The sequence below is a fragment of the Callithrix jacchus genome, chromosome 8 (assembly GCF_049354715.1).
Source record: "Callithrix jacchus isolate 240 chromosome 8, calJac240_pri, whole genome shotgun sequence".
Taxonomy (NCBI): Eukaryota; Metazoa; Chordata; class Mammalia; order Primates; family Cebidae; genus Callithrix; species Callithrix jacchus.
The window spans coordinates 86,983,465-87,011,334 of NC_133509.1; the positions used below are offsets into that span (position 1 = coordinate 86,983,465).

The 27,870-nt window shown below is 37.4% G+C and overlaps 1 protein-coding gene across 32 annotated transcripts in view; it reads right to left on the reverse strand.

The window, feature by feature from the left end:
- The window catches only part of TXNDC16 (thioredoxin domain containing 16), a 143,444-nt gene that overhangs the window by 26,212 nt on the left and 89,362 nt on the right, over positions 1-27,870 (reverse strand). For all 32 annotated transcript variants that reach the window (XM_078334929.1, XM_035260529.3, XM_009006034.5 and 29 more), the window contains 4 exons: positions 26,574-26,742; positions 26,107-26,243; positions 13,510-13,594; positions 11,468-11,606 (listed from right to left, as the gene is read on the reverse strand). In XM_078334929.1, the coding sequence (XP_078191055.1) occupies positions 11,468-11,606; positions 13,510-13,594; positions 26,107-26,243; positions 26,574-26,742 (530 nt within the window). The remainder of the gene's footprint in view (positions 1-11,467; positions 11,607-13,509; positions 13,595-26,106; positions 26,244-26,573; positions 26,743-27,870) is intronic.

Genomic DNA, 27,870 nt, shown 5'->3' on the forward strand with positions numbered 1-27,870 from the left:
GCTCTGAACTGAAAGTTTCATAGCAAGCACAGCTGGACCCGGGACAGTTCAGCTCTTTCGGAGGAAGGGCATCTGCCATTATGGAGGCAGTCCACCACTACCGAGGCAGTCTGCCATTACCAAGGCAATCCACCATTAACGAGGCAGTCTGCCATTACAGAGACAGTCTGCCATTACTGAGGTAGACTGCCATTACCGAGGCAGTTCTAACTATACCCCTATAAACAAAACTGCAAGGAAGTTCACACAGCAGCTGGGCAAAGCCCACGGCAGCTCAGCAATGCCTCTGCTGGCAGACTGTGACTAGGCTACCTCCTCACTGGGCAGGACATCTCTGAAAAAAGGCAGCAGCAAGTCAGGAACTTATAAATAAAGCCCCATCGTCCCTGGATAGGGCACCTGGGAATAAAAGGTGGTTATGAGTTCCACTGCAGCAGCCTTAAATGTACCTGACCAGCAGCTCTGAACAGAACAATGAAGCTCACAGCTCAGCACCTGAGCTCCTATAAGGGACAGACTGTCTACTCAAGCAGCTCCCCAACCCCCATATATCCAAAGAGACACCTCATAAAAAAGAGCTGAGGCTGACATCTGGTGGGTATCCTTCTGGGACAAGTACAACAAAATAAGAAACTGGCAGAAACCCTTACTGTTCTGCAGCCATGGCAGGTGATCCCCAGGCAAGCAGGGTCTGGGGTGGACCTCCAGCAATCCTACAGCAGAGGGGCCTGACTGTAAGAAGGAAAACTAAACAACAGAAAGAAATAACTTCATCATCGACAAAAAGGATGTCCACTCAGAGACCCAATCTGAAAGTCACCAACTACAAAGACCACAGGTAGATAAATCCACAAAGATGGGAAGAAACAAGCACAAAAAAGAATGAAAACACCCAAAATCAGAATGCCTCTCCTCCTCCAAGGGATCACCACTCCTCACCAGCAAGGGAACTAGGCTGGATGGAAAATGGGTCTGATGAATTGACAGTAACAGAGGACCAAGATCAAAAAAACTCAAATGCTAGCAGAAGACAAGAAATAACTAAGTTCAGAGCAGAACTGAAAGAGATAGAGACACAAAAAACCCTTCAAAAAGTCAATAAATCCAGGAGCTGGTTTTTTGAAAAGATCAACAAAATAAACCACTAGCCAGATTAATAAAAAAGAGAACAGAGAATAATCAAATAGATGCAATAAAAAACAATAAAGGAGATATCACCACAAATTCCACAGAAATACAAACCACCATCAGAGATTACTACAAACAGCCCTATGCACATAAACCAGCAAACCTGGAAGAAATGGACACATTCCTGGACACTTACACCCTCCCAAGACTAAACCAGGAAGAAGTCAAAACCCTAAATAGACCAAAAACAAGGGCTGAAGTTGAGGCAGGAATTAATAGCCTACCAACCAAAAAAAGCCTAGGTCCAGATGGGTTCACAGCCGAATTCTACCAGATATACAAAGAGGAGCTGGTACCACTCCTTCTGAAACTATACCAAACAATCCAAAAAGAGGGAATCTTTCCCAAATCATTTTATGAGACCAACATCATCCTGTTACAAAAGCTGGGCAGAGACTCAACAAGAAAAGAAAACTCAGGCCAATATTCATGACGAACGTAGATGCAAAAATCTTCAATAAAATACTGGCAAACTGATTGCAACAGCACATCAAAAAGCTTATCCATCACGATCAAGTAGGCTTCATCCCAGGGATGCAAGGCTGGTTCAACATACGCAAGTCTATAAACGTAATTCGCCACATAAACAGAACCAAAGACAAAAACCATGATTATCTCAATAGATGCAGAGAAGGCCTTCGACAAAATTCAATAGCCCTTTTTGCTAAAAACTCTCCATAAACTAGGAATCAAGGGAACACATCTCAAAACAATCAAAGCTATTTACAACAAACCCACAGCCAAAATCATACTGAATGGGCAAAAACCAGAAGCATTCCCTTTAAAAACTGGCACTAGACAAGGATGCCCTCTGTCACCACTCCTATTCAATATACTATTGGGAGTTCTAGCCAGAGTAATTAGGCAAAAAAAAGAAATAAAGGGTATTCAATTAGGAAAGGAGGAAGTCAAATTGTCTTTATTTGCAGACGACATGATTGTATATTTAGAAGACCCTATGGTCTCAGTCCAAAATCTTCTGAAACTGATAAGCAACTTCAGCAAAGTCTCAGGATACAAAATCAATGTGCAGAAATCACAAGTATTTCTATACACCAATAACAGACAAACAGAGAGCCAAATCAAGAACAAACTGCCATTCACAATTGCTACAAAGAGAATAAAATACCTATGAATACAACTAACAAAGGATATAAAAGATTGCATCAAGGAGAACTACAAACCACTGATCAAGAAATTAAGAGAGGACACAAACACATGGGAAAACATTCCATGCTTGTGGTTAGGAAGAATCAATATTGTGAAATGGCCATACTGCCCAAAGTAATTTATAGATTCAATGCTATCCCCATCAAGCTACTATTGACCCTCTTCACAGAACTGGAAAAAACCACCTTAAATTTCGTATGGAACCAAAAGAGAACACACATAGCCAAGTCACTTCTAAGCAAAAAGAACAAAGCTGGAGGCATCATGCTCCCTGACTTCAAACTGTACTACAAGGCTAGAGTAATTAATTGCATGGTACTGGTACCAAAACAGAGATATAGACCAATGGAACAGAACAGGGGCCTCGGAAGCAACATCACATGTCTACAACCTTTTGATCTTTGACAAACAAGACAAAAACAAGCAATGGGGAAAGGATTCCTGTTTAACAAATGGTGTTGGAAAAACTGGCTAGCCATGTGCAGGAAGCTGAACCATCCTTCCTTACACCTTACATAAAAATTAGCTCCAGATGGATTAAAGATTGAAACATAAGAACTAACACCATAAAAACACTAGAAGAAAACCTAGGCAATACCATTCAGGACATAGGCACAGACAAGGACTTCATGACTAAAACACAAAAAGCAATGGCAACAAAAGCCAAAATAGACAAATGCGATCTAATTAAACCTAAGAGTTTCTGCACAGCAAAAGAAACAATCGCTAGGGTAAACCGGCAACCAACAGAATAGGAAAAAATTTTTGCAATCTACCCATCTGACAAAGGGCTACTATCCAGAATCTACAAAGAACTAAAGCAGATTAACAAGAAAAAAACCAAACAAACCCATTCGAAAGTGGGTGAAGGATATGAACAGACACTTTTTAAAAGAAGACAAATATGTGGCCAACAAACATATGAAAAAATGCTCATCATCACTGGTCATTAGAGAAATGCAAATCAAAACTACATTGAGATACCATTTCACACAATTTAGAATGCAATCATTAAAAAATCTGGAGACAACAGATGCTGGAGAGGATGTGGAGAAATAGGAACACTTTTACACTGATGGGAGTGTAAATTAGTTCAACCATTGTGGAAGACAGTGTGGTGATTCCTCAAGGATCTAGAAATAGAAATTCCATTTGACCCAGCAATCCCATTACTGGATATATATACCCAAAGGATTACAAATCGTTCTGTTAGAAAGACACATGCACACGTATGTTCACTGCAGCACTGTTTACTATAGCAAAGACTTGGAACCAACCCAAATGCCCATTGATGATAGACTGGACAAAAAAAAATGTGGCACATATACACCATGAAATACTATGCAGCCATAAAAACGATGAGTTTGTGTCCTTTGTAGAGACTGGGATGAATCTAGAAACCATCATTCTCAACAAACTAACACAAGAACAGAAAACCAAACACTGCATGTTTTCATTCAAGTGGGTGATGAACAATGAGAACACTTGGGTACAGTGAAGGGAACAACACTCACAGGGCTAGGTGGGGGAGGGGAGAGAAGGGGAAGGAGAGTGAGGGGGGCAGGGAGGGATAACACCAGGAGAAATGCCTGATGTAGGTGATGGTGGGGAGCCGGGATGGAGACAGCAAACCACCATGGCATGTATGTACTTATGCAATAATCCTGCAAAATACAGGATGTGCACATGTACCCCAGAGCCCACATACAATAATAAATAAAAATAAAAAATTTTAATTTCTAATTTTTCAGGGTCCATAGTAGATGACTATATTTATGAGTTACATGAGGTTTCGTTATTTTTAGACAGAGTTTTACTTCCATCGCCCAGGCTGGAGTGCAATGGCATGATCTTGGCTCACTGCAACCTCTGCCTGCCAGTCTTAAGTGATTATCCTGCCTTAGTCTCTTGAGTAGCTGGGACTACAGGCATGTGCCACCACATCCGGGTAATTTTGGTACTTTTTGTAGAGATGGGGCTTCACTGTGTTGCCCAGGTGGTTTTGAACTCCTAAGCTCAAGTGATTCACCTGCCTTGGACTACCAAAGTGCTGAGGTTACAGGCATGAGTTACTGTGCCTGGCCACATGAGCTATTTTGTTACAAGCATGTGATGCATAGTAGTCATATCAGGGTAAATAGGGTATCCATTTCCTCAAGCTTTTACCCTTTGTATTTCAAACAATCCAATTATATTCATTTATTTTTAAATGAACACTTAAATTATTTTTACTGTATCACCATGTTGTACTTGCAAATACTAGGTCTTTTTATTCTTTTGAACTAGTTTTTGTACCCATTAATCAACTCCACTTCCCACCTCCCCACCATTTCCAGTTAAAATGACTTTTATCCAAAAGATAGGCAGTAACAAATGCTGGTGAGGATGTAGAGAAAAGAGACCTCTTGTATACCCTTGGTGGGAATATAAATTAGTACAACCAGAGTCTGTACTGGCTTTTGTATATGATGAAAGATAGGGGTCTAGTTTCATTATGCATATGGATATCCAGTTTTCTGAATAGTCCTCTTCCAGTACCCTTTCCAGCTTCCCAGAAAGAAGGTAACCATCCTTCTATCTCCATGGGTTCAACTGTTTTAAGTTTTAGCTTCCACAAATAAGTGAGAACATATGCTTTTTGTCTTTCTGTGCCTGGCTTATTACACCTAACATAGTGACTTCCAGTTCCATCCATATTGTTGCAAATGACAGAATCTCACTCTTTTTTTATGATGGAATAGTCTTCCATACCGTGTATGTACTATATTTTCTTTGTTTGTTCATCTGTTGCTAGACGTTGCGGTTACTTCCAAATCTTGGCTATTGTGAATAGTGCTGCAATAAATATGGGAGTGAAGATACCTTTTTGGTATACTGATTTTCTTTCTTTTAGGAATGTACTTAGGAGTGACATTGCTGGATGGTATAATAGGTCTATTTTTAGTTTTCTGAGGAACCTCCAAACTATTCTCTATAGTGGCTGTACTAATTTACATTCCCACTGAGAGTGTATAAGGAGTCCCTTTTCTCCACATTCACATCAGCATTTGTTATTGACTTTTAAATAAAAGCCACTTTAACTGGAAAGAGATCATATCTAATTGTAGTTTTGCTTTGCATTTCTCTTATGATCATTGATGTTGAGGACCTTTTCATGTACCTGTTTGCTGTTTGTATGTATTCTTTTGAGAAATGTCTTTTCAGATCTTTCGCCCATTTTTTAAATTGGATTTTTTCCTACAGAGTTGTTTCAGCTCCTTACATATTTGAGTTATTAATCCCTTGTCAGATAGGTAGTTTGCAGATATTTTCTCCCATTCTGTGGGTTGCCTCTCCACTTTGTTGATTGTGGCCTTTACTGTGCAGGAGTGTTTTGTCTTTTTTGCTTTGTAATTTTTAACATTTTTGCTTTTGTTGCCTGTGCTTGTGGGATAATTTTGCTCAGAAAGTCTTTGCCTAGTCTAGTGTCCTGTAGAGTTTCCTCAGTATTTTCTTGTAGTAGTTTCATAGTTTGAGGGCTTAGACTTAATTCTGTAATCCATTTTGAATTGATTTTTTTATATGGTGAGAGATAGGGGTCTAGTGTCATTCTGCCTACGGATATCCAATTTTCCCATCACCATTTACTAAAGAAATTGTTATTTCCTCAATGTACGTTCTTGGAACCTTTGTTGAAAATGAATTCACTGTAGATGTATGGATTTATTTCTGCATTATCTATTCCGCTCCATTGGTCTGTCTTTGTATTTTTATGCCAGTACCATGCCACTTTGGTTAATGTAGCTCTATAGTATAATTTGAAGTCAAGTAACGTGATTCCCCCAGTTTTGATTTGGCTCTCTGTCTGTTATTGGTGTATAGGACTGATTGTGATTTCTGCACATTGATTTTGTGTCCTGAGAATTTGCTGAAGTTGCTTATCAGCTTAAGGAGATTTTTGGGCTGAGATGATGGGGTCTTCTAAATATACAATCATGTCATTTGCAAACAGGGACAATTTCACTTCTTTTTTTCCTAATTGAATGCCCTTTATTTCTTTTCTTTTGTTTTTTTTTTTTTTTTTGCCTAATTGCTCTGGCTAGAATTCCCAATACTATATTGAATAGGAGTGGTGACAGAGGGCATCCTTGTCTAGTGCCAGTTTTTAAAGGGAATGCTTCTGGTTTTTGCCCATTCAGTATGATTTTGGCTGTGGGTTTGTCATAAATAGCTTTTATTGTTTTGAGATATGTTCCCTCGATACCTAGTTTATGGAGAGTTTTTAGCAAAAAGGGCTATTGAATTTTGTCGAAGGCCTTCTCTGCATCTATTGAGATAATCATGGTTTTTGTCTTTGGTTCTGTTTATGTGGCAAATTACGTTTATAGATGGGCATGTTGAACCAGCCTTGCATCCCTGGGATGAAGCCTACTTGATTGTGGTGGATAAGCTTTTTGATGTGCTGTTGCAATCAGTTTGCCAGTATTTTATTGAAGACTTTTGCAACAATGTTCATCATGGACTTTGGCCTGTAGTTTTTTTAGTTGTGTCTCTGCCAGGTTTTGGTAACAGGATTATGTTGGTCTCATAGAAAGAGTTAGAGAGGATTCCCTCTTTTTGTATTGTTTGGAATAGTTTCAACAGGAATGGCACCAGTTCTTCTTTGTATGTGTGATAGATTGTGAACCTGTCTGGACCTGGATTTTTTTTTTTTTTTGGTTGGTAGGCTATTAATTGCTGCCTTGACTTCAGACTTTGTTATTGGTCTATTCAGGTTTCAACTTCTTCTTGTCTTAGTCTTAGGAGTGTGCAAGTGTCCAGGAATTTATCCATTTCTTCCACATTTACTGGTTTATGTGTATAGAGTTATTTGTAGTAATCTCTGATGGTAGTTTGTATTTCTGAGTAATCAGTGGTGATCTCCCCTTTTTCATTTTTTATTGCATCTATTTGATTCTTCTCTCTTTTTTATTAGTCTAACTAGTGGTCTATTTTGTTGATCTGTTCAAAAAACAGCTCCTGGATTTATTGGTTTTTTGAATGGTTTTTTTTGTGTCTCTGTCTCCTTCAATTCTGCTCTGATCTTAGTTATTTCTTGTCTTCTGCTTGCTTTTCAGTTTTTTTGATCTTGTTCCTCTAGCTCTTTCAATTTTGATGATAGGGTGTCAATTTTAGATATTTCCTTGTTTCTCATGTGGGCATTTATTGCCATAAACTTCCCTCTAGACACTACTTTAAATGTGTCCCATAGGATCTGGTACACTGTGTCTTCATTCTCGTTGGTTTCGAAGAACATTTTTATTTTCTGCCTTCATTTCATTGTTCATCCATTTGTCATTCAGGAGCAAGCTGTTCAGTTTCCATGTGATTGTGCAGTTTTGAGTGGTTTTTCTTAATCCTGAGTTCTAATTTGATTGCACTGTGGTCTGAGAGACTGTTTGCTATGATTTCCATTCTTTTGCATTTGCTGAGGAGTGATTTACTTCCAAGTATGTGGTCAATTTTGAAGTACGATGTGGTGCTGAGAAGAATGTATATTCTGTGGATTTGTGGTGGAGTATCCTATAAACGTCTATTAGGTTTGCTTGGTCCAAATATGCATTCAAGTCCTGGATATCCTTGTTGACTTTCTGTCCCATTGATCTGTCCAACATTGTCAGTCGAGTGTTAAAGTCTCCCACTATTATTGTGCGGGAGTCTAAGTCTCTTTGTAGGTCATTAAGAACTTGCTTTATGCATCTGGGTGCTCCTGCATTAGGTACATGTACATTTAGGATAGTTAGCTCTTCTTGTTGCATTGATCCTTTTGCCATTATGTAATGCCCTTTGTCTCTTTTGATCTTTGTTGGTTTAAAGTCCATTTTATCAGAGACTGGGATTGCTACCCCTGCTTTTTTTTTTTTTTTTGCTCTCCATTTGCTTGGTAAATCTTCTTCCATCCCTTTATTTTGAGTCTATGTGAGTCTTTTCATGTGAGATGGGTCTCCTGAAGATAGCACACCAATGGGTCTTGACTTTTTATCCAGTTTGCCCGTCTGTGTCTTTGGATTGGGGCATTTAGGCCTTTTTCTTTTTCTTTTTCTTTTGAGACGGAGTTTCGCTCTTGTTACCCAGGCTGGAGTGCAATGGCGCGATCTCGGCACACCACAACCTCCGCCTCCTGGGTTCAGGCAATTCTCCTGCCTCAGCCTCCCGAGTAGCTGGGATTACAGGCACGTGCCACCATGCCCAGCTAATTTTTTGTATTTTTAGTAGAGACAGGGTTTCACCATGTTGACCAGGATGGTCTCGATCTCTTGACCTCATGATCTACCCACCTCGGCCTCCCAAAGTGCTGGGATTACAGGCTTGAGCCACCACGCCCACCTAACTTTTAGGCCTTTTATGTTCAACGTCACTATTGTTATGTTTGAATTTGATCCTGCCATTTTGTTACTGGCTGGTTGCTTTGCCCGTTAGTGGATGTGGCTTCTTCATTGCATCATCGTTCTTTACCAGTTGGCACATTTTTGCAGTGGCTGGTACTGGTTCTGTTCCCTGGTTACTACTTCCTTCAGTAGCTCTTGTAAGGCAGGTCTTGTAGTGATGAAATCGCTCAGCAATTGCTTGTCCATAAAGGATTTTGTTTCCCCTTCACTTATGAAGCTTAGTTTGGCCAGATATGAAATTCTGGGTTGAAAGTTCTTTTCTTTAAGGATGTTGAATATTGGCCCCCACTCCCTTCTAGCTTGCAGAGTTTCTGCCAAGAGATCTGCTGTGAGTCTAATGGTCTTTCCTTTTGGGTGACTCGACCTTTCTCTCTGGCTGCCCTTTGGAGTTTTTCCTTCATTTCAACCCTGGTGAATCTGACAATTAGGTGCCTTGGGGTTGCTCTTCTTGAGGAATATCTTTGCGGTGTTCTCTGTATTTCCTGGATTTGAATGTTGGCCTGCTTTGTTATGCTGGGGAAGTTCTCTTGGATATTATCTTAAAGAGTGTTTTCCAACTTGGATTCATTCTCCCTATCATATTCAGGTATGCTGATCAAGTGTAGATTAGGTCTTTTCACATAATCCCATAGTTCTTGGAGGCTTTGTTCATTTCTTTTCACTCTTTTTTCTCTAATCTTGCCTTCTCATTTTATTTCACTGATTTGATCTTCTATCTCTGATATCCTTTCTTCTGCTTGAGCAATTTGGCTGTTGAAACTTGTGTGTGTGCCTCATGCAATTCTTGTGCTGTGTTTTTCAGCTCCATCAAGTCATTTATGTTCTTCTCTAAGCTGGTTGTTCTAGTTAGCATTTCGTCTAATCTTTTTTCAAGGTTCTTAGTTTCTCTGCATTGGGTTAGAACATGGTCTTTTAACTCAGAGAAGTTTGTTATTACCCACCTTCTGAAGCCTACTTCTGTCAATTAGTCAAATTCATTCTGTCTTCTTTTGTTCCCTTGATGGTGAGGAGTTGTGATCCCTGGGAGAAGAAGAGGTGTTCTGTTCTTTGATGGTTACATCCTTTTTGCGCTGTTTTTTTCCCAACTTCGTGGATTTATCTCCCTTTGATCTTTGAAGTTGGTGATTTCCAGGAGTCTCTGAGTGGACGTTTTTTCTGTTGAGGTTGGAGCTGTATCTTTTTTGGCCTATAGAGGGTGTTGCTGGGCTCTCTTGGGTTCAGTCAGGTTGTTGGGTGGGTGGCCCTTCCCTGGAGTTTGAAGCAGGTGAGATTGGCCCCACCTTCCCAATGGCGTCTCTCCCAGAGTTGGATCTTCCTGGTTAGCATCAAACTCGTGTATTTGCTGCCAAGCTCTCTAGGAAGGGCTTCAGTCTGAGTTCTGTGGAGGTGGGGCCTGCCAGGCTTTATGGTCTGTTTCCCTGCTTTCAACTCTGCCTTCCTCTGTGGGATGGTCTGTCCGCTGGCATTAGTCCAAACTTCTGCTCAAGTCTGTGCAACAACTTGCCGCGCCTGGCAGGACTCGCTGCTCAGATTTGCATCGACAACCCACGGTGCCCCACAGTCTGACAGGGCTCTCGTGGACTGTGGGTTGTATGAGGTCTGAGGTAAGGACAGGATCCGAATCGGAGCACCAAGGGGATGAGGTCCCCCAACTCTCCGAGCTGGCTGCACATTTCAGGTGGGGACGCGCCAACCGCCCATCTTGATTTGTCCCCTGGGGTGGCTCTCGCCCTGCAGCTTCTTCCCTGGGCTATTTTCAGTGCCCTATCAGTCCCATCAAAATGAACCCAACACCTCATTTGGAATTGTGAAGTCCTCTAGCCCTCTGTGTCTCCTTTGCTGGGAGCTACATTCCGGTGTTGCGTTCTCATGGCCATCTTGGGACCCTCCCTCCAGAAATTAAAATTTTTATAAAAACCGGGCTGGGCATGGTAGCTCATGCCTGTAATCCCAGTACTTTGGGAGGCCAAGATGAGTGGATCACTTGAGGTCAAGAGTTTGAGACCAGCCTGGCCAACATGGTGAAACCCTGTTTCTACTAAAAATACAAAAAAAGTTAGCCAAGTGTAGTGGTGAGCACCTGTAATCCCAGCTACTCAGGAGGCTGAGGCAGGAGAATTGCTTGAACCCAGGAGGCGGAGGTTACAGTGAGCTGAGATCCTGACATAAGAATGAGACTCCATCTCAAAAAAAAAATCCCATACAAATAATAATAATAGTAACTAACATTTGTTGAATGCTTACCGTGGGCTAAACACTGCACACAAAGCACTGTACAAATCATGTCTCATTCAGTCCTCACAATAACTGTCTGCAGCAGATGCTAGCTATATTTTACACATGTGGAAATGGAAGAATAGAGACGTTAACCTACAGTCAATAAGAAACCAACCAATGATTTGAAGCTGGGCAGGCTGACCTTCCAGAATACAGATGCTTTATACCAAGTTTCACCCTGGATTAAGCACTTGAACTGGACGTCAGCCACAATGGTCTCAGCAAGACATGTAAACTTTTAGCAGTAGACTCAAAATGCTGTATGCATAATGACTGAACAGTAAAACAACAACCCAATGAAACCTCAACTTACAAATCACCATGCCCTGTACCAACAAAAAGTGGAAAAATGTGTATTAACATATACTGTCTTTGACTGATCTAGATTTTTTTTAAATATCACCCTCATTATGAAACATACTCACAAATGTTTCCAGTAATGCATCTGTTATTATTTGAACTACATCTTGTGCATGAGTGCTAGCTAGTGGGATGCTCTCTATTTTGCCTTCTGTGTGTCTGGCAAGGAGCAGGGCTGGAAGAGTTGCAGCATATTTGTTTGACCTGTGGAGAAAGGTAGTATTAAAATTCACGATCAAAATATAGCATGTCAAAAACACAAAAATTTAGGCTAGGTCACAGTGTGAGGCAGAAAATGGGAAATCCTACTGCTAAAAAAAAAAAAAACGAACTCAATTTCCAGACAAACTTATATTCTATGACAACTTAGATTAAAAGAAAGCAACAGATAATAATCTATGACAAACTAGATTTTAAAAAAGCAACAAGGCAGTAATCTAGCCAGGTTTTTTTCTATACAACTTACTCAACAAGAAAATAAATAAGATTTGGAACACACTGAATGGTTCTCAGCCTTTCTGAACTTGCTCACCACACTGCTGAATAAGAAAATGGGCATTTATTTATGAGAAACCTACTATCTGCTAGGCACTATACTAGGTATTTCAATTATGTTTTTATTTAACTTTCAGAACTAAAGTGGCCATTATGACCTCATTTTACAGATGAGGAAATAGGGCTTAGAGAGTGATAAATGGCAGACACAGACTTCAAATGAGGTGTCCCTGACACAGAGTCTGTTCCTGACAGAGTCTGTACTCTCCACTAAAACAAGGGCCCAAATCCACCCTCCCACAATCCCTTTCACTAACTAAACCTGAAAGAAAATTATCTAAATAGGAAGAAAGCTTTGTGTAAAATTACTAGTGAAGTAGTCATGTATAATAACTTAATTCATACCAGAACAAATTATAGACATTATAACCTCATAAGCATTAGTTGAGAGGCCAGTTTTCAGATCACTTAAAGGAGCCTCTTAGTTGACCAGTTGGGTTATAAACAAAACACACTCTGAAAACTACTGGTCTAGCTCTTTGGACCACAGTTAAATGCACAATGACAGCAGAGTAGAAGATGGTGGGTGATTACCCATTGTCAGATGGACAGTCCTCATATTTCCTGTCACCAGTGTTCAAGATGAAAGATTTAACTTAGAAATTACAATTAGGAATTTATAGTCAGAAGGCAAGACAAAACTACTGGGACTTAGTAAGTACACCTATACCTGAAAATGGGCCATAGAGGATGTGATGTGTATTAATAATAAATCTCCAAATCTGCAGTTCGTCCTTCATTCTACAGCAACTAAAATATTTTTTGGCAGTCCATAGAAGTCCCAACTTCTACAGATAAGTTAATTTAAGAGGCTAAAAAAGCACTGATTTTTATACACACACACACACACACACACAAACACACACACACACACACACACACACACACACACGGGGTAAATAAAAACTCAGATGCTCAAAGAGTAAAATTTCTCCCAAACTATGATAACTCCAAAGAACTCACATTGCAGGTAATAAAACACAAAGAGGGGCCAGGAGCAGTGGCTCATGCCTGTAATCCCAGCATTTTGGAAGGTCGAGGCAGGGGGATCATGAGGTCAAGAGATGGAGACTATCCTGGCCAACATGATGAAATCCCATCTCTACTAAAACTACAAAACTTAGCCAGGTATGGTGGCATGTATCTGTAGTCCCAGCTACTTGGGAAGCTGAGGCAGGAGAATCACTTAAACCCAGGAGGTGGAGGTTGCAGTGAGCCAAGATCGTGCCACTGCCTACCCTCCAGCCTGATGACAGAGCAAGACTTCATCTCAAAAAAAAAAAAAAAAAAGAATCCAAAGAGGATAATTTTTATAGGAGGATGGTGAAGTACAAATCCAAGATTGACCCATGGGGGCTTTGGTCTAAAGTAAAAAAATATCTAAAGAATCTAAGGTACTTTTCAGGTGCTTTATTTCCCAGAAGGAAATATAAAATTTCTTTATATTGCTACCTTATTTTCCTCTATCAGCTGTATAAATATAAGCAATTATTAGATAACATTATTTTGCATAATTTCTTCCTCCCTAAAATTAAAAGACCAATAAACTTACAGTAGCAAAACATCTTCTTCAGAATAAATTCCAGTGATAACATATCCTTTTAGGTAGTTTCCTGCTTCACTAAAATCTTCTTTTGCTATAAATACACAGAGAAGACAAAAATCTGAAACCCTTATAATTATGTAGGCTATTCAACTGATGAAGAGATTTACAGATGGTAGCATTTCATTATTAATTACAAATATAAATATTTAAGTACAGATGCCTTATATAATTGAGTGGTTCCAAAATAAATCTATATTCTCCTAATAACATGGGATTATTAAAGAAATGTCAATTGATATAATACAATATGGCTTCCAAAACAAATGTACTCTAAATATAATTTATAAGATTTATAGCACTCTAATCATACAGTTACTGAATAAATACTTTTTGCCTCTTAGTTTACTCCTATGGCAGAGTAAATGGAAACAGCTATCTTACGTGTAACCTGAAAAGAGAAGCAGGTATGTAAAATGCTATGCACATTATAACCACAAAATCTAAAAGTGTCTATATACATAAAAAAACAGAAGACTGAAAATTCTAATCCTCTAACAGTGCCTATGTTAGGGTTGTGCAATTATAAGAGATTCTGTGTCTTTAAAAAACAATTCATACATTTTCTCTAATGTGTTTTCATTAGTTTCGAACTTTCATTAATTTGTATCATCTTTTCTCATTTGTTAGAAGCAAGTCTGAATTAAATCATCGTAGACTAATGAGAAAAGCACAGAGGTGGACGTATAGGTCAAATGCTTGCCAAGTGAAGGCCAAATGATGGTTGAATTCATACATGAAAGATTCATATCAATCAAATAGAAAAACACTGATGGAAGAATGAGTCACAAGGCACCTACTAGGCTAAGCATGTTGAACCCAAAGATCTGTACCTCAGCAGTCAGCAGTACATTCATGATGTAAGCATTCAACATCGTCAACATTGGGTAACCACAAGACTATTTTCTTTAAAGCAGGTACATACTTTCCATAAGATTGAGCAACACTGTCTGTAGGAAAGCAAACTTACTAGAGTAGCTCAGTAGGCGGCATGGACAGCTCATTTACAATCACAGATTTAATGAAAAAACTGGCCAGGTGCAGTGGCTCACGCCTGTAATATCAGCACTCTGGGAGGCTAGGTGGGTGGATCACTTGAGGACAGGAGTTTGAGACCAGCCTGGCCAACATGGTGAAACCCCGTCTCCACTAAAATACAAAAATCAGCTGGGCATGGTGGTACGTGCCTGTAGTCCTGGCTACTCAGGAGGCTAAGACATGAGAATCGCTTGAATTTGGGAGGAGGGGGTTGCAGTGAGCCGAGATCGCACCACTGTAATACAGTCTGGTCCACAGAGCAAGACTCTGTCTCAAAAAAAAAAAAAAGAGAGAGAGAGAGAGAGGGGAAAAAAAACCTCATTAAAATATTTTCTTTAGCCCCTGCTACATCAAAGTAGAAAAGACTCATAGAATACAAAAAACTCAAAAGGACTGTGTGCTTGTACTTTCATTTCTAAGAGAAAACAGAATGAAATTCTAGTCAATAGATAAAATATATCTAAAGCAATGACAGTAAGAGTCTGTATTAGCTTCTTTTCATTTTACATAAGTAGCAGTAGAAAAGTACACCAATATTTCCATATAATTTCCTCATACAAAAGACTCTCCACTCTTGAGTATGTTTCTTGAAAAGTCTCTTCATAAATCCATGCATTCATAAATCCTAAGTGACTCATAGGATGGGAAAATATATGACTGTAGATCTCAGAGGCATATCCATTTCCACTGAACTAGAATGCCTATTTTCCTCTGAACATTCAAACCGGGCATATTCTCCTCCTTGGTAAAAATTGTGTGTATATCAAAGTATATGGCAACCTCAAATACAAGAAAGTACTCAATTATCTAAATAAAAAGAAACATAAAAAGCTTTTCAGCTACTATAAATATATTTTAATTACATAAAATAAGCACCTTTACTTAGCAATATTACTTTTTTCTAGTATCACATCTTATTGAATAATTATTTTTATAGACACACAAATATACATACATCGGTGTTTTAGCTCTGTCAGCAGAGAGAGTTGAGAAGCAAGAAAACCCCAGTAAGTAAAAGCATTTTTAACATCTATATCATACAAACTAGAAAATGTAAAAGAGATGGATAAACTCCTGGATACATATACCCTGTCAAGACTGAACCAGGAAGAAACTGATTCCCTGAACAGACCAATAACAAGTTCTAAAATTGATTCAGTAATAAATAGCCTATCAACCAAAAAAAGTCCAGGACCTGATGGATTCACCGCCAAATTCTACCAGATATAAAAAGAAGAGCTGATACCATTCCTACTGAAACTATTCCCAAAAATAAAGAAGGAGGAATTCTCCCCAGCTCATCCTATAAAACCAGCATCATCCTGATACCATAACCTTGCAGAGAGACAACAAAAGAAGAAAACCTCAGGCCAGTATTCCTGATCAACATTGAAAATCCTCAACGAAGTACATGCAAAACAAATCCAGTAGCACATCAAAAAGCTAATCTACCACAATCAAGTAGGTTTCATGCCTGGGATGCAACGTTAGTTCAACATATGCAAATCAATAAATGTGATTCATCACATCAACAGAACTAAAGACAAAATCACATGATTATCTAAGTAGACGTAGAAAAGGCTTTCGATAATCTACCCCTTCATGTTAAAAACTCTCAATATACTAGTTACTGAAGAAATATACCTCAATAAGAGCCATCTATGACAAACCCACAGTCAACATCATACTGAATGGGCAAACGTTGGAAGGAATCCCCTTGAAAACTGGCACAAGAGAAGGACGCCCTCTCTCACCACTCTAATTCAATATAGTATTAAAAGTCCTAGCTGGAGAAATCAGGCAAGAGAAATAAATAAAGAGCATCCAGGCTGGGCACAGTGGTTCATGCCTGTAATCGCAACACTTTGGAAGGGCCAAGGTGGGCAGATCACATGAGCTCAGGAGTTCAAGACCAGCCTGGGTAACATAGCGGAATCCTGTCTCTACTAAAAATATAAAAATTAGATCTCTACAAGGAGAATTATAAAACACTGTTCAAAGAAATCAGAGAAGACATAAACAAATAGAAAAACATCCCAAGGTCATGAATGGGAAGATACAATATCATTAAACTGGCCATACTGCCCAGTCTACAGATTCAATGCTATTCCTATCAAACTACCAATGATATTTCTCACAGGAACAGAGGAAAACTATTTTTAAAATCATATGAAACTCAAAGAAGGTTGAACATCATTTTTTGACAATGTTTTTCATGTAATTTTGCATATTAAATAAACCTTATCTCTCTTTTGGATACTGCAGGGGCCCTCTGTAACATGGCAAAGTTAGTTTGAGGTCAAAAAGACTTCAATTAAAATTTTAAATTTGATTTTGGGAAGCCTATTAAATTTATGTCAAAAGTTTAAAACACTTATCAAAATCAATCACAGGTCACCGTAAATCATTTATTTAGCCAAAGAAATAATGAAAAGGTTTTAAAAAACAAAGACCTTTATTCTTTGATTTAAAAAAAGACTGTTTTTAAAAATTGAAAGACTAATAAAGACAGAATATGTCTCTTCTTTCTCCCTTTTCTGAGTTTATTCAAAAGGTGAATAAAAGTGTTTTACTGTATCTTATTTGTATTACACGAAATTTACGTGCAAAAGAGAAAACTAAATTTTTACTCTTGTATTAGTGTATTATCAATTATAAAGCTGATTTTAATAAAAACTTATAAGCAAATCTAATTTCAATAACCTTTTAATCACACAAGATTGTAAAATAAACTTTTTGTAATCTCATAAAAATTTTGAAGATTTTTAAAACTTTCTGTAATTTAATCTATTTTATATTCCTTTAATTTGAACCAATCTTTAAGTAACTTCTAATTTTTTTCTCACACATTTTTATGTCTTTATACCTTTCCTCACCAAAAATATATTGTGCTTTTTTAATAGACTCTTTATTTAGAATTGCTTCTTTTATACTTAGTAGTTTTAATTACTTATGTTTACTATAATTTTGACTCTTAGTAACCCAAATTTCTAGTAAAAACCTAGAAATTAACTTTGAACAGTTTTATATCAATTTTGTAGATGAAAATTATTTTATATTTTTAGAAAGACTTGTTAGCAAAATTAAAATATCTAAATATATTTAGCTTTTTAGATCATATAAAAAATAAGATGTCAAAGTACATAAACCTATATTTAATAATTAATGCTTTAGTATTTTAACTTATTTAGGAATGACTCAGACATTTTATTGTTTAATATAACATGACTTTATTAGAAAAAAAAGGAAATTATGACACAGGTGCCCTCCTTAATGTCTTTCTCAGTTGTCCCGCGTCCTGAGTACCCATGTGGCACCTGATGGCTATAAAGGGCAGGGCTCTGTTGGGTCCTAAATTTACATACCAGATGTCAGGACAGAAGACAGAGCTGTGAGGAGCATAGCTGGAGGATCTGACCACTCCCAGCATGGCTGTGAGGCAAATCTGGGCCAAGCAAGGAGCAACACAGGGCCCTGCAGATGGTGGCCTAAGCATTGACAACATGTCTCCAGGCCTCACTATGGCCACCTGTCCAGACCCCAGAATCTTGAAGCTTAAAACCAAAGACCAGCTTATAGTAGCATGTGTGCAAAGCTCTGGGGAAGCCCAATAGCCAGCGTTAGCCTGCAGACAAATCAAGTAAGTGCCAAAAACATTATAGAAAATTAGCAGTTTTATTACCTTAAAATATGTAATCATAGCATAAACCTATCTGACCAGTAGACCTAGGCAAAAATGTCTGAATTATATTTAAGTTACATTCTTGAAGCCATTTTTACTTTATTAACAACTTTAAAACTAGCTTTATTTACCAAATATCACACATATGTAACACATACAGATAAAGAGACATCAGACAGAAACAGATTATATGGCTTTTATAAAAAAAAATTTATTTTCTGGCTGTTAAATGGTTTCTCTTTTCTTTTTTAAGCCTATAGTCAGCAAGTTCTTTATTTTTTTGTTTACTTATTTATTTTTTGGAGACATGGTCTTGCTATGTAGCCTAGTAGCTGGGATTACCAGCTGCCTTTTTTTTTTTTTTTAAGAGACAGAGTCTCACTCCTTCATCCAGGCTGGAGTGCAGTGGTGCAATCTTGGCTCACTGCAACCTCTGCCTCCCAGGTTCAAGCAATTCTTGTGCCTCAGTCTCCAAAGTAGATGGAATTATAGGCACATGCCACCATGCCTGGCTAATTTTTGTATTTTTAGTAGAGACAGAGTTTCACCATGTTGCCCAACCTGGTCTCAAATTCCCTACCTCAAGTGATCTGCCCACCTCAGCCTCCCAAAGTGCTGGGATAATAGGCATGAGCCACTGGGCCTGGCCCTGGCTACCTTTCATAAAGAGTCTTTTAAAAGAGGCAGTAAAAATATTGAAATCTTTTCAGAAGATTCTGCATACCAATAGGCATCCCTGAATAAGCCTAATTAGAGAGTCCTCATTTTTAAATGTACTACTAAAGTGTAGCATTTTTCATTTGAAATGTTCTACTGTAACTTTAAATTATCTTTAGTAATATTTCGCCATTTTTGTAAGTGTTTGCAGATAGTTGTAGCCAGAAAGTGGAGTACTCAGTTCTTCAGAAATTAAGGATCTCATTTTTATGGTGAATCTTGGCTTTGGCTCTTGGATTTCCTTGATCAACTTAGTCAATGACTTTTTTCCTTCCTATGAGTGCAAGAAAAAGAAACAAAGGGGATAGAACACAAAAGTCCCTGCAAACTTCTGAAAGCTGAAGTTCACACTACCTGCAGTATTGCCATTTAATGTCAGTTTGTCTGTCTCAAATACCTGAGGCCTCTAACTAGATCTAAGTCAGTTAATTATCAGATCTAATTTGATCCTGGACCTAGTCCAATTTCTGTAGCAACTTCCAAACCCAGTCCAGATTTTAAAATTTGCTCAAACAAACTCAGATAGCTCAAAACATGAAGATTTGGAGCTTCAAAGTCTGAAAGAGAACTTACCCACAATCCCCAGTGGCTGCAAGAGAGTAATAGACACAATGGGCCCAGTGGGTACCCCACTTGGTCACTGGATGCTGCTGGAGGTGGCTGGAAGCTCTACTATAGGTCCCATTTCTGACACTATTTGTTAAAAGAAAAACTTTAGACAAACTAAATTTAATAGAGTTTAACTGAGCAAAGAACCATTTGCCAGTTGGGCAGCCCCGTCAAACCAGAATAGGTTCACAGCAACCCCGGTGCTACCATGCAGTCAAAAAGGATTTACAGACAGTAAGAGGAAAGTAATGGACAGATAACAGAAATGAGGTGCAGAAATAGCTAGACTGGTTATAGCTTGGCATTTGTCTTATTTGAACATGATTTGAACAGTTGGCCACCTTTGACCAAAACTTGATGAGTGATTTAGAAGCCAGTTATAGTCTGTTTATACATCTAGTTAGATTACAGTTCACTATTTATGGAGAAACCTTTAGGCTGAACTTAAAATATATAAGGAAGCAGCTTTAGGCTAAATTTAACCAGAGTTAGCTTTTATTAGCAAAACACAAATTTATATAAAAATGTTAATATATTCGTAAGAATTTTATCATTATTTATTCTCTCTTCAATAGATGTTGATAGTCCAGCTACTAACATATTAATGTTTGCCAACAATGAAAACAAAAAAACTAAAATAAAAAGGAACGAATCTCTAACAGAAAATGTTGTGAACAATCCAGTGAAATAATGAAATATAATACCCAGATTACGTCATTTTGGCATACCAGAACTACCTTTAAATAATTTAACATTATGTTTTTGACTTCTGTTGTGAGATGACTACATGTACATTTTATCATCTTTTGTGTAAAAATATGATCAAGTACCCCATTTCTTATGTTAATTCCCTATGTAAAAAAATATAAAAAATTATTTTCAGTATGTGAATTAGGAAAAAGTTTTCTCTGTGGATTAATCAGCATCCTAACTATGTTGCAATTTATTACATATGATGATAGGTGGCAAAAATTTCATCTTTTTGTTTCTGATTGCTACCAGATTGCTTAGGGCTAAATTTTATGATAAACGACAGTGTTTTCAGACTTTCTACATAATTGTCCCCTACTATTTTATTGCTGACTTTTTACATTGTCTTCGATGACTTTATTATATTTGTGCTTTTTATTATCTGAAGACTTAAATTCTTCTGGGAAGGAGGCCTAGTGTGAATAATAAATGAGAAGATTAGGGCAGAAGGCATCTGAGGTACACAGAGAACAATTTCAATCATGGGAGCAGAAACATTCAAAAGGGAAGGAAGATGGCGGAGTGAAACACAAACTTCCCAATTTTTCATTAAAAAATTGTTTTTCATTAGTAAGGCTATGCTCTCTATAAGGCCAGGCGTGGTGGCTCACATCTGTAATCTCAACACTTTGGGAAGCTGAGGTGGGCAGATCACTAAAGGCCAGGAGTTTGAGACCAGCCTGGCCAACATAGTGAAACCCTGTCACTACTAAAAAGACAAAAAATTAACTGAGTGTGCTGCCGCATGGCACATGCCTGTGGTCTCATTACTCAGGAGGCTGAGGTATGAGAACTGCATGAACCTGGGAGGCAGAGGTTGCAGTGAGTGACATGGCACCACTGGCATCCCAGCCTGGGCAACAGAGCAAGACTGTCTGAAAAAAGAAAAGGTTTTCTCTCTAGGATTTTGCCTTCAAAAATGATAAGTCACAGGGCACACATTAATATTCTTACTATTTTTTTGTAAGTTTCCTTGGCTTTTACTTTTTACGATTCTGAAAACAAAGTAGAAAAAAATTGCTAGATATATATTTGTAGAAAGCAAAATTTAATAAGTAGTTAATAGTATCTATTATGTGCTAATATAATGCTAGAACAGTGGGGTCCTCTTTTCAGACAAATACCTTAAAATCTTTCATTCAGAATTTGAAATCCATCTCAAGAAAAGAAAAAACAAGGAGGAGCAAAGTTTCCTAGATAAATGGTAAGAATTAGTACAGTGAAGAAAACATTGAGGGTTTTGCTTCTGACTCAAGAGGCCACCTAGATACAAAAGCAACAAATAACATTACCGGAAATACTATTGGTTAGAAAAAACACGCTATGTGTACCCTTTTTTAATAACTTACTGAAAGATACATTCCTGTGAAGCAAGAGATAGAGTAAGAGTCTAAGAAAAGAGAAGGTGTGGTATTAAAGGAATACAGTACTTTATGAAGCCATGTAAAACTATCAAAGTAAAAATAATTGTTATAAGCATTATATCAAAGTTGAATGCAAAAACATTAATTTGAATTGCATCTAAAATAAGATGAATTAATAAATGGAAAGATATACAGGTATGTACTAAAGCAAATATTAAATGTTAATGGTAGAATCTGGGTGGTGAGTATGTTTGCAAAAATGTTGGAAAAGTGAATGCAAAGATTTTCTTTCAAAATTTACATTTGATTATGTATGACGCAATTAAAAATAAATAAATAAATAAAAGCTCAGCAATAAAGATAATATGAGTCCATAACATGAGACCACAGCATACAAAAAAAAAAAAAAACCAACCATAAAACCTCGTCTCTACTAAAAATATAAAAATTAGCCAGGCATGGTGGCACATGCCTGTAGTCCCAGCAGTTTGGGAGGCTGAAGCAGGAGAATCACATGAACCCGAAGGCAGAGGCTGCAGTGAGCCAAGACCACGCCACTGCACTCCAACTTGGGTTACAGAGCAATACTCTGTCTCAAAAAAGAAAGAAAGAGAGAGAGAGAGAGAGAGAGAGAGGGAGGGAGGGAGGGAGGGAGGGAGGGAGGAAGGAAAAAGAAAGAAAGAAAGAAAGAAAGAAAGAAAGAAAGAAAGAAAGAAAGAAAGAAAGAAAGAAAGAGAGAGAGAGAGAAAGAACCATCGTCCACAAGAGGGAGTCGAATTCATTGAAACAATCTTTAACTTTATAGGTTCAAATACATTTTGGGAGAATATTTTTCTCTAGTCCTGGAGAAAATACATGCAAAAGAAGCATACACTATATTTTTAAAAATAAAGAATAACTAAAGAAACACCAGTGAAGCTTAAAACAAGCAGGAGATATCCAAATCAGTTAAGAGAAAAAGTATAAATGACTAATGTTCACCAAGAGTCAATAGGAAAACAAAAACAAGAAAATACTTAAAAAGACAAATCAGAGACTTGACCATATATTCGCCATGTATTATAAAACTAATAGATTAAGTATCAATAGGTAGATAAGGTGAATAAAATAGAAAACAATTAAACAGACATATACACACACATATAGATAAATAATAAGGTGATGGTGAAAGAACACATAGTGTAGAGAAAAAAAGGATAAATGCTAAATATCAGAAAAAAAAAAGTTGGCCCCTATACTCATCCCATGCACTAAAACAGGGTTAAAAACTTTTTAGAAAGAAAAAAATTCCTTGACATGTACAGGTAAAAGGAAGAAAATTAAAAATAAAAAAAATTAAAAGAAATCACAGAGTAAAAAGGCAACGTATAGAATGAGAGAAAATCTTTACAAATCAAATCTTTGATAAAGGATAATATCCAGAATATATAAACAATTTCTGCAGGCCGGGCACAGTGGCTCATGCCTGTAATCCTAGCACTTTGGGAAGCTGAGACAGGCAGATCATTAGGTCAAGAGTTGGAGACCAGCCTGGCCAACATTGTGAAACCCCATTTCTACTAAGAATACAAAATTTAGCTGGGCATGGTGGTAAGTACTTGTAATCTCAGCTACTCAGGAGGCTGAGGCAGAAGAATCCCTTGAACCCTGGAGGCAGAGGTTGCACTGAGCTGAGATTGCGCCACTGCACTCCAGCCTGGGTGACAGAGCAAGACTCTGTCTCAGAAAAAAAAAAAAAAAAGAATTTCTGTAACTAAACAACAAAAAATATAAACAACCTAATTTAAAAATGGGCAAAAGAGTCACATAAACATTTCTCCAAAGAACATATACAAATGACCAACAAGCATAATGAAAAGATGCTCAACATCACTAATAATTTGGGAAATGCAAATCAAAGCCACAGCAAGATATCACCTCATGCCCATCAGGATGGCTATCATAAAAAATAAAATAAAATAATGAGTATTGGCAAGGATGTTAAAGTAACTGGAACCCTGATACACTCTTGGTAAGAATGTAAAATGATGCCGCCGGTGTGGAAAATAGTACTGCGGTTCCTCGAAAATTAAAAACAGAATTACCATATGACCTAGCAACTGCACTTCTCAGTATATATCCAAAATAATTCAAAGCAGAGTCCCAGAGAGATGTTTCCATACCCATGTTCACAACAGCATTATTCACAACAGCCAAGAGGTAGAAGTAACCCAAACATTCATTAATGGATAAACAGATAAACAAAACATGATATACATACAATGGAATACTATTTGGCTTAAAATTGGAAGGAAATTCTGATGCATACTACAATACAGATGAACTCTGAAGACAATATGGTAAGTGAAATAAGCCAGTCAGAAAAAGACAAATATTGTATGATTCCATCTGTATGAGGGACATAGAGTAGTCAGACTCATATAAACAGAAAGTAGAACAGTGGTTATCAGGGCCTGGGAGGAGGATGAAATGAAAAACTGTTGTTTAATGGGTACAGAGTTTCAGTTTTGCAAGATGAAAATGTTCTGCAGACTAGTTGTACAACAATGTGAATGTACTTTATATTTGTAAAATATATACTTTAAAATGTGTAAGATGGTAAATTTTACATTATGTGTATTTTATCAAAAATTTTTTTAAAACAAATATACAAAGCAAGACAAATTAAAATAAGAAAATACTATAAACTAAAAAAAATACAGGTGAATATTAGCTGATAAAAATGATATGTTTTTAATAGCTAAAAGCAATGGAAGAAATCTTAAAATCAATAGATTTAAAAAAGTTAAACTGTTATATAAAATTTATTCAACAAAGCTAATGAACAAATAACAAACTGAGGGAAAATAACTGGAACAAAATGAAAAAAGCTTAATTTCCTTAATATACAAAGATCTCACACCAATTCATTAGACAAACAGTAAAACCCCATTTTAAAAAATGAGTGGGCAAGCACAGTGGCTCATGCCTGTAATACCAGCATTTTGGGAGGCCAAGGCAAGAAGACTTACTTGAGCCCAGGAGTTTGAGACCAGCCAGGGCAATATAGAGAGATCTCATCTCTACAAAAAATTTAAAAATTGGTGGGCATGGTGGCATATGTCTATAATCCTAGCTACTCAGAAGGCTGAAGTGGCAGGATCCCTTAAGCCCAGGAGGTTATGGTTGCAGTGAGCTGTGATTGTGCCGCTGCACTCCAATCTGGGCAGTAGGGCGAGACCCTGTCTCAAAAAAAAAATCAGTGAGTAATGTATATAACCTACAATTTACAGAAGACCTAAGTTATTCTATTGGGAATCCAAATTCATATATACAATACAAAAACTCTAAAAAGTCTAAAATCAATACAAAAACTCAAAAATATTCTTCACATACAGCAGGGAAAAAAAAGAAAACAGTACCAATATTGTTTGTAAATAGTTAAATAAGGCCAGGTGCAGTGGCTTACATCTGTAATCCCAACACTTTGGCAGGCCAAGGTGGGTGGATTGCTTGAGCTCAGAAGTTCAAGACCAGCCTGGGCAACATGGTGAAATTCTGTCTCTACAAAAATACAAAAAATTAGCCAGGCATGGTGACACATGTCTGTGGTCCCAGCTACTCAGAAGATTGAGGTGGGAGAATTGCTTGAGCCCAGGAAGTGGAGGTTGCAGTGAGCCAAGATCACCCCACTGCACTCCAGCCACAAACAAACAAACAAAACAAAACAAAATAAACAAATTCAAATACAGTTTGGTATATATATTCACCAAATATTATGCAGCCATAATGTTCATGAAGAATATCAATACATCAATGTAATGTTAAATAAAAACAAGATTCTAGCTGGGTGTGGTGACTCACACCTGTAATCCCAGCACTTTGGGAGGCTGAAGTGGGTGATCACAAGGTCAAGAGATTGAGACCATCCTGACCAACATGGTGAAACCCCATCTCTACTAAAAATACAAAAATTAGCTGGGCATGGCAGTGCCACCTGTAGTCCTAGCTACTCAGGAGGCTGTGGCAAGAGAATCACTTGAACCTGGAAGGCAGAGGTTGCAGTGAGCAGAGATCTCGCCACTGCACTCTAGCCCAGCAACAGAGTGAGACTCTGTCTCAAAAACAAACAAAAACAAAAAACAAGATTCTAATCTAGAATACAGTTTTAGCCCAATTATATTAAAACCTACATAAATATGCAACATGTAGGTACACAGAAAAAAGATGGAAGAAATTACATCCAAATTTAACACTATGTGTGTCTGAATAATTAGCTTACAGCATTTTATTTTTCTTCAAACTTCTCTGTAATTTTGAAATTCTTTATAACTTAAAAAGATTTTCTTAAAAAATAAAACTAGCAAGCAATGATACTGTATAATTTAAAAGCTCAGCTATACTTACCTGTTGTCATGGTTGGACTAAATAGTCCCAGTATTGATATACTAGAATAGGAGATCAGGTCTTTATATAATTCCCCACTTAAATATTCTTCTGCTTCTTGGATTGATGTTATATTCACTGGATATGAAATCCTATTGCTGGATGAATATATAATTATATTAAAAATTAACTTTTAAAGATATTTTCAGTTTGTAAAAAAATATATATACTAAACATAGCAAATAATATATTACATAGGATAAATACAGAAAATTAAATATTATTCTTAAAGAAAATCAGACTCATTAAACAAAATTACTATCTCCCCAAAAGTGACCAAATGTACATAGACTCTCATGAATATTTATTTTATGAGCTCAATTCTAGTATCCTCCTTAACCTATTTAAAGAATGTTAGCAAAGTCTGAGAACTAGAACTTTAACAGACCTAAACATTTAGAGATCTTGTAATGAAGCTGAATACTTACAGTTGGATAAATTTTAGGAGATCTTCAGTTCCTAACATTCCAGTGTAAGATACTGGGTTCTTGCCTTTCTTGTACATCTTTACAAAAGGAAATTCAGTAACATTTTGCTTAGTACATACATCAGACCAATCTGCACAGTTTATTCTAGTAAGAAGCATAGTAGATGTGCCTAAATAAAAGGAAAATGCACATTTTGTAATTACTATATGTAGAAAATGCATTTGCTTAGAATTTTCAATGTTTTTCTAGCCGATTCTTATTTTAATCTCTCAGCATTAAACACTCCCGCTTAAACACCCTCTTCCCTTGATCTTTGCAACACCGTCCACTACTGACATTTTCCCCACCTTTATAGCTTCTCCTTTTTGGTCTCTTTTGCAGGTTCCTCTGCCAGTAGAGTTAAGAGTCCCTTAATACTCAGCTTACGCTGCCTTATCTTGTTTTTTTCACTCTCTTTCTATACAACCTCAATAACCACAGACAATCTAATGAATCCTAATTTATGTCTTTGGCCCAAACTCCTTGAAGTTCCATACCCATGTATCCTTACTACCTTCTCTGTTTTCCATTGAACGAAAACCTCCTCAAACTCAACAAGTCTAAAACTATATATGGTTTCTTTTCTGTGTTTGTTGATGAATGTTGCTGCTCTGTGCAACTCAAAAAACAAAGCCTCATCTTTCGTACCTCCCCATTCCCAAGCCCTTCATGTCTATTGATTAATCAGCATGCTTTTTTAATTTTACCACCTAAATTTTTAATATCTCTAATTACTGTCCATTTCTCTTTACTGCCACTACTCAAAAGTTGTAATTTCTCCTGGATAACTACAATAGGCTTCTAATTCACCTCCCTGAATTCAGTGTCTCTACACTAATGCTAGAGATATCTTTTCAAAACTCACATCTGTTTTGGTACCACCTTACCCCCACCAACCTTTGCAGAGTTAAATCTTTCACATCATGTACAACTTCAAGGAAGCCTTCTCTGATACACAGATCTACATCAGGTTCCTTTGATATATGTTATCATAGAACCATGCTCCTTTCCTTACCTCCTTATGTAATTATATACTGCGCATTATCGGATTAATGTCTCTCTCTACCAAGACAATTCCTTGAGAGCAGGGACTGTGTCTATTTATCACTGATTTTCCAGCATCTGCAGCACCTTCAATATGCATGTGAATAAATGACATACGTGAAACTCATCTAGGACTTCAGATACCTATCCTGCCTAAACATTATAATTTATTTTCTGCCTAAGCAAACACATAGTAGAATCTCAAACAGAAATC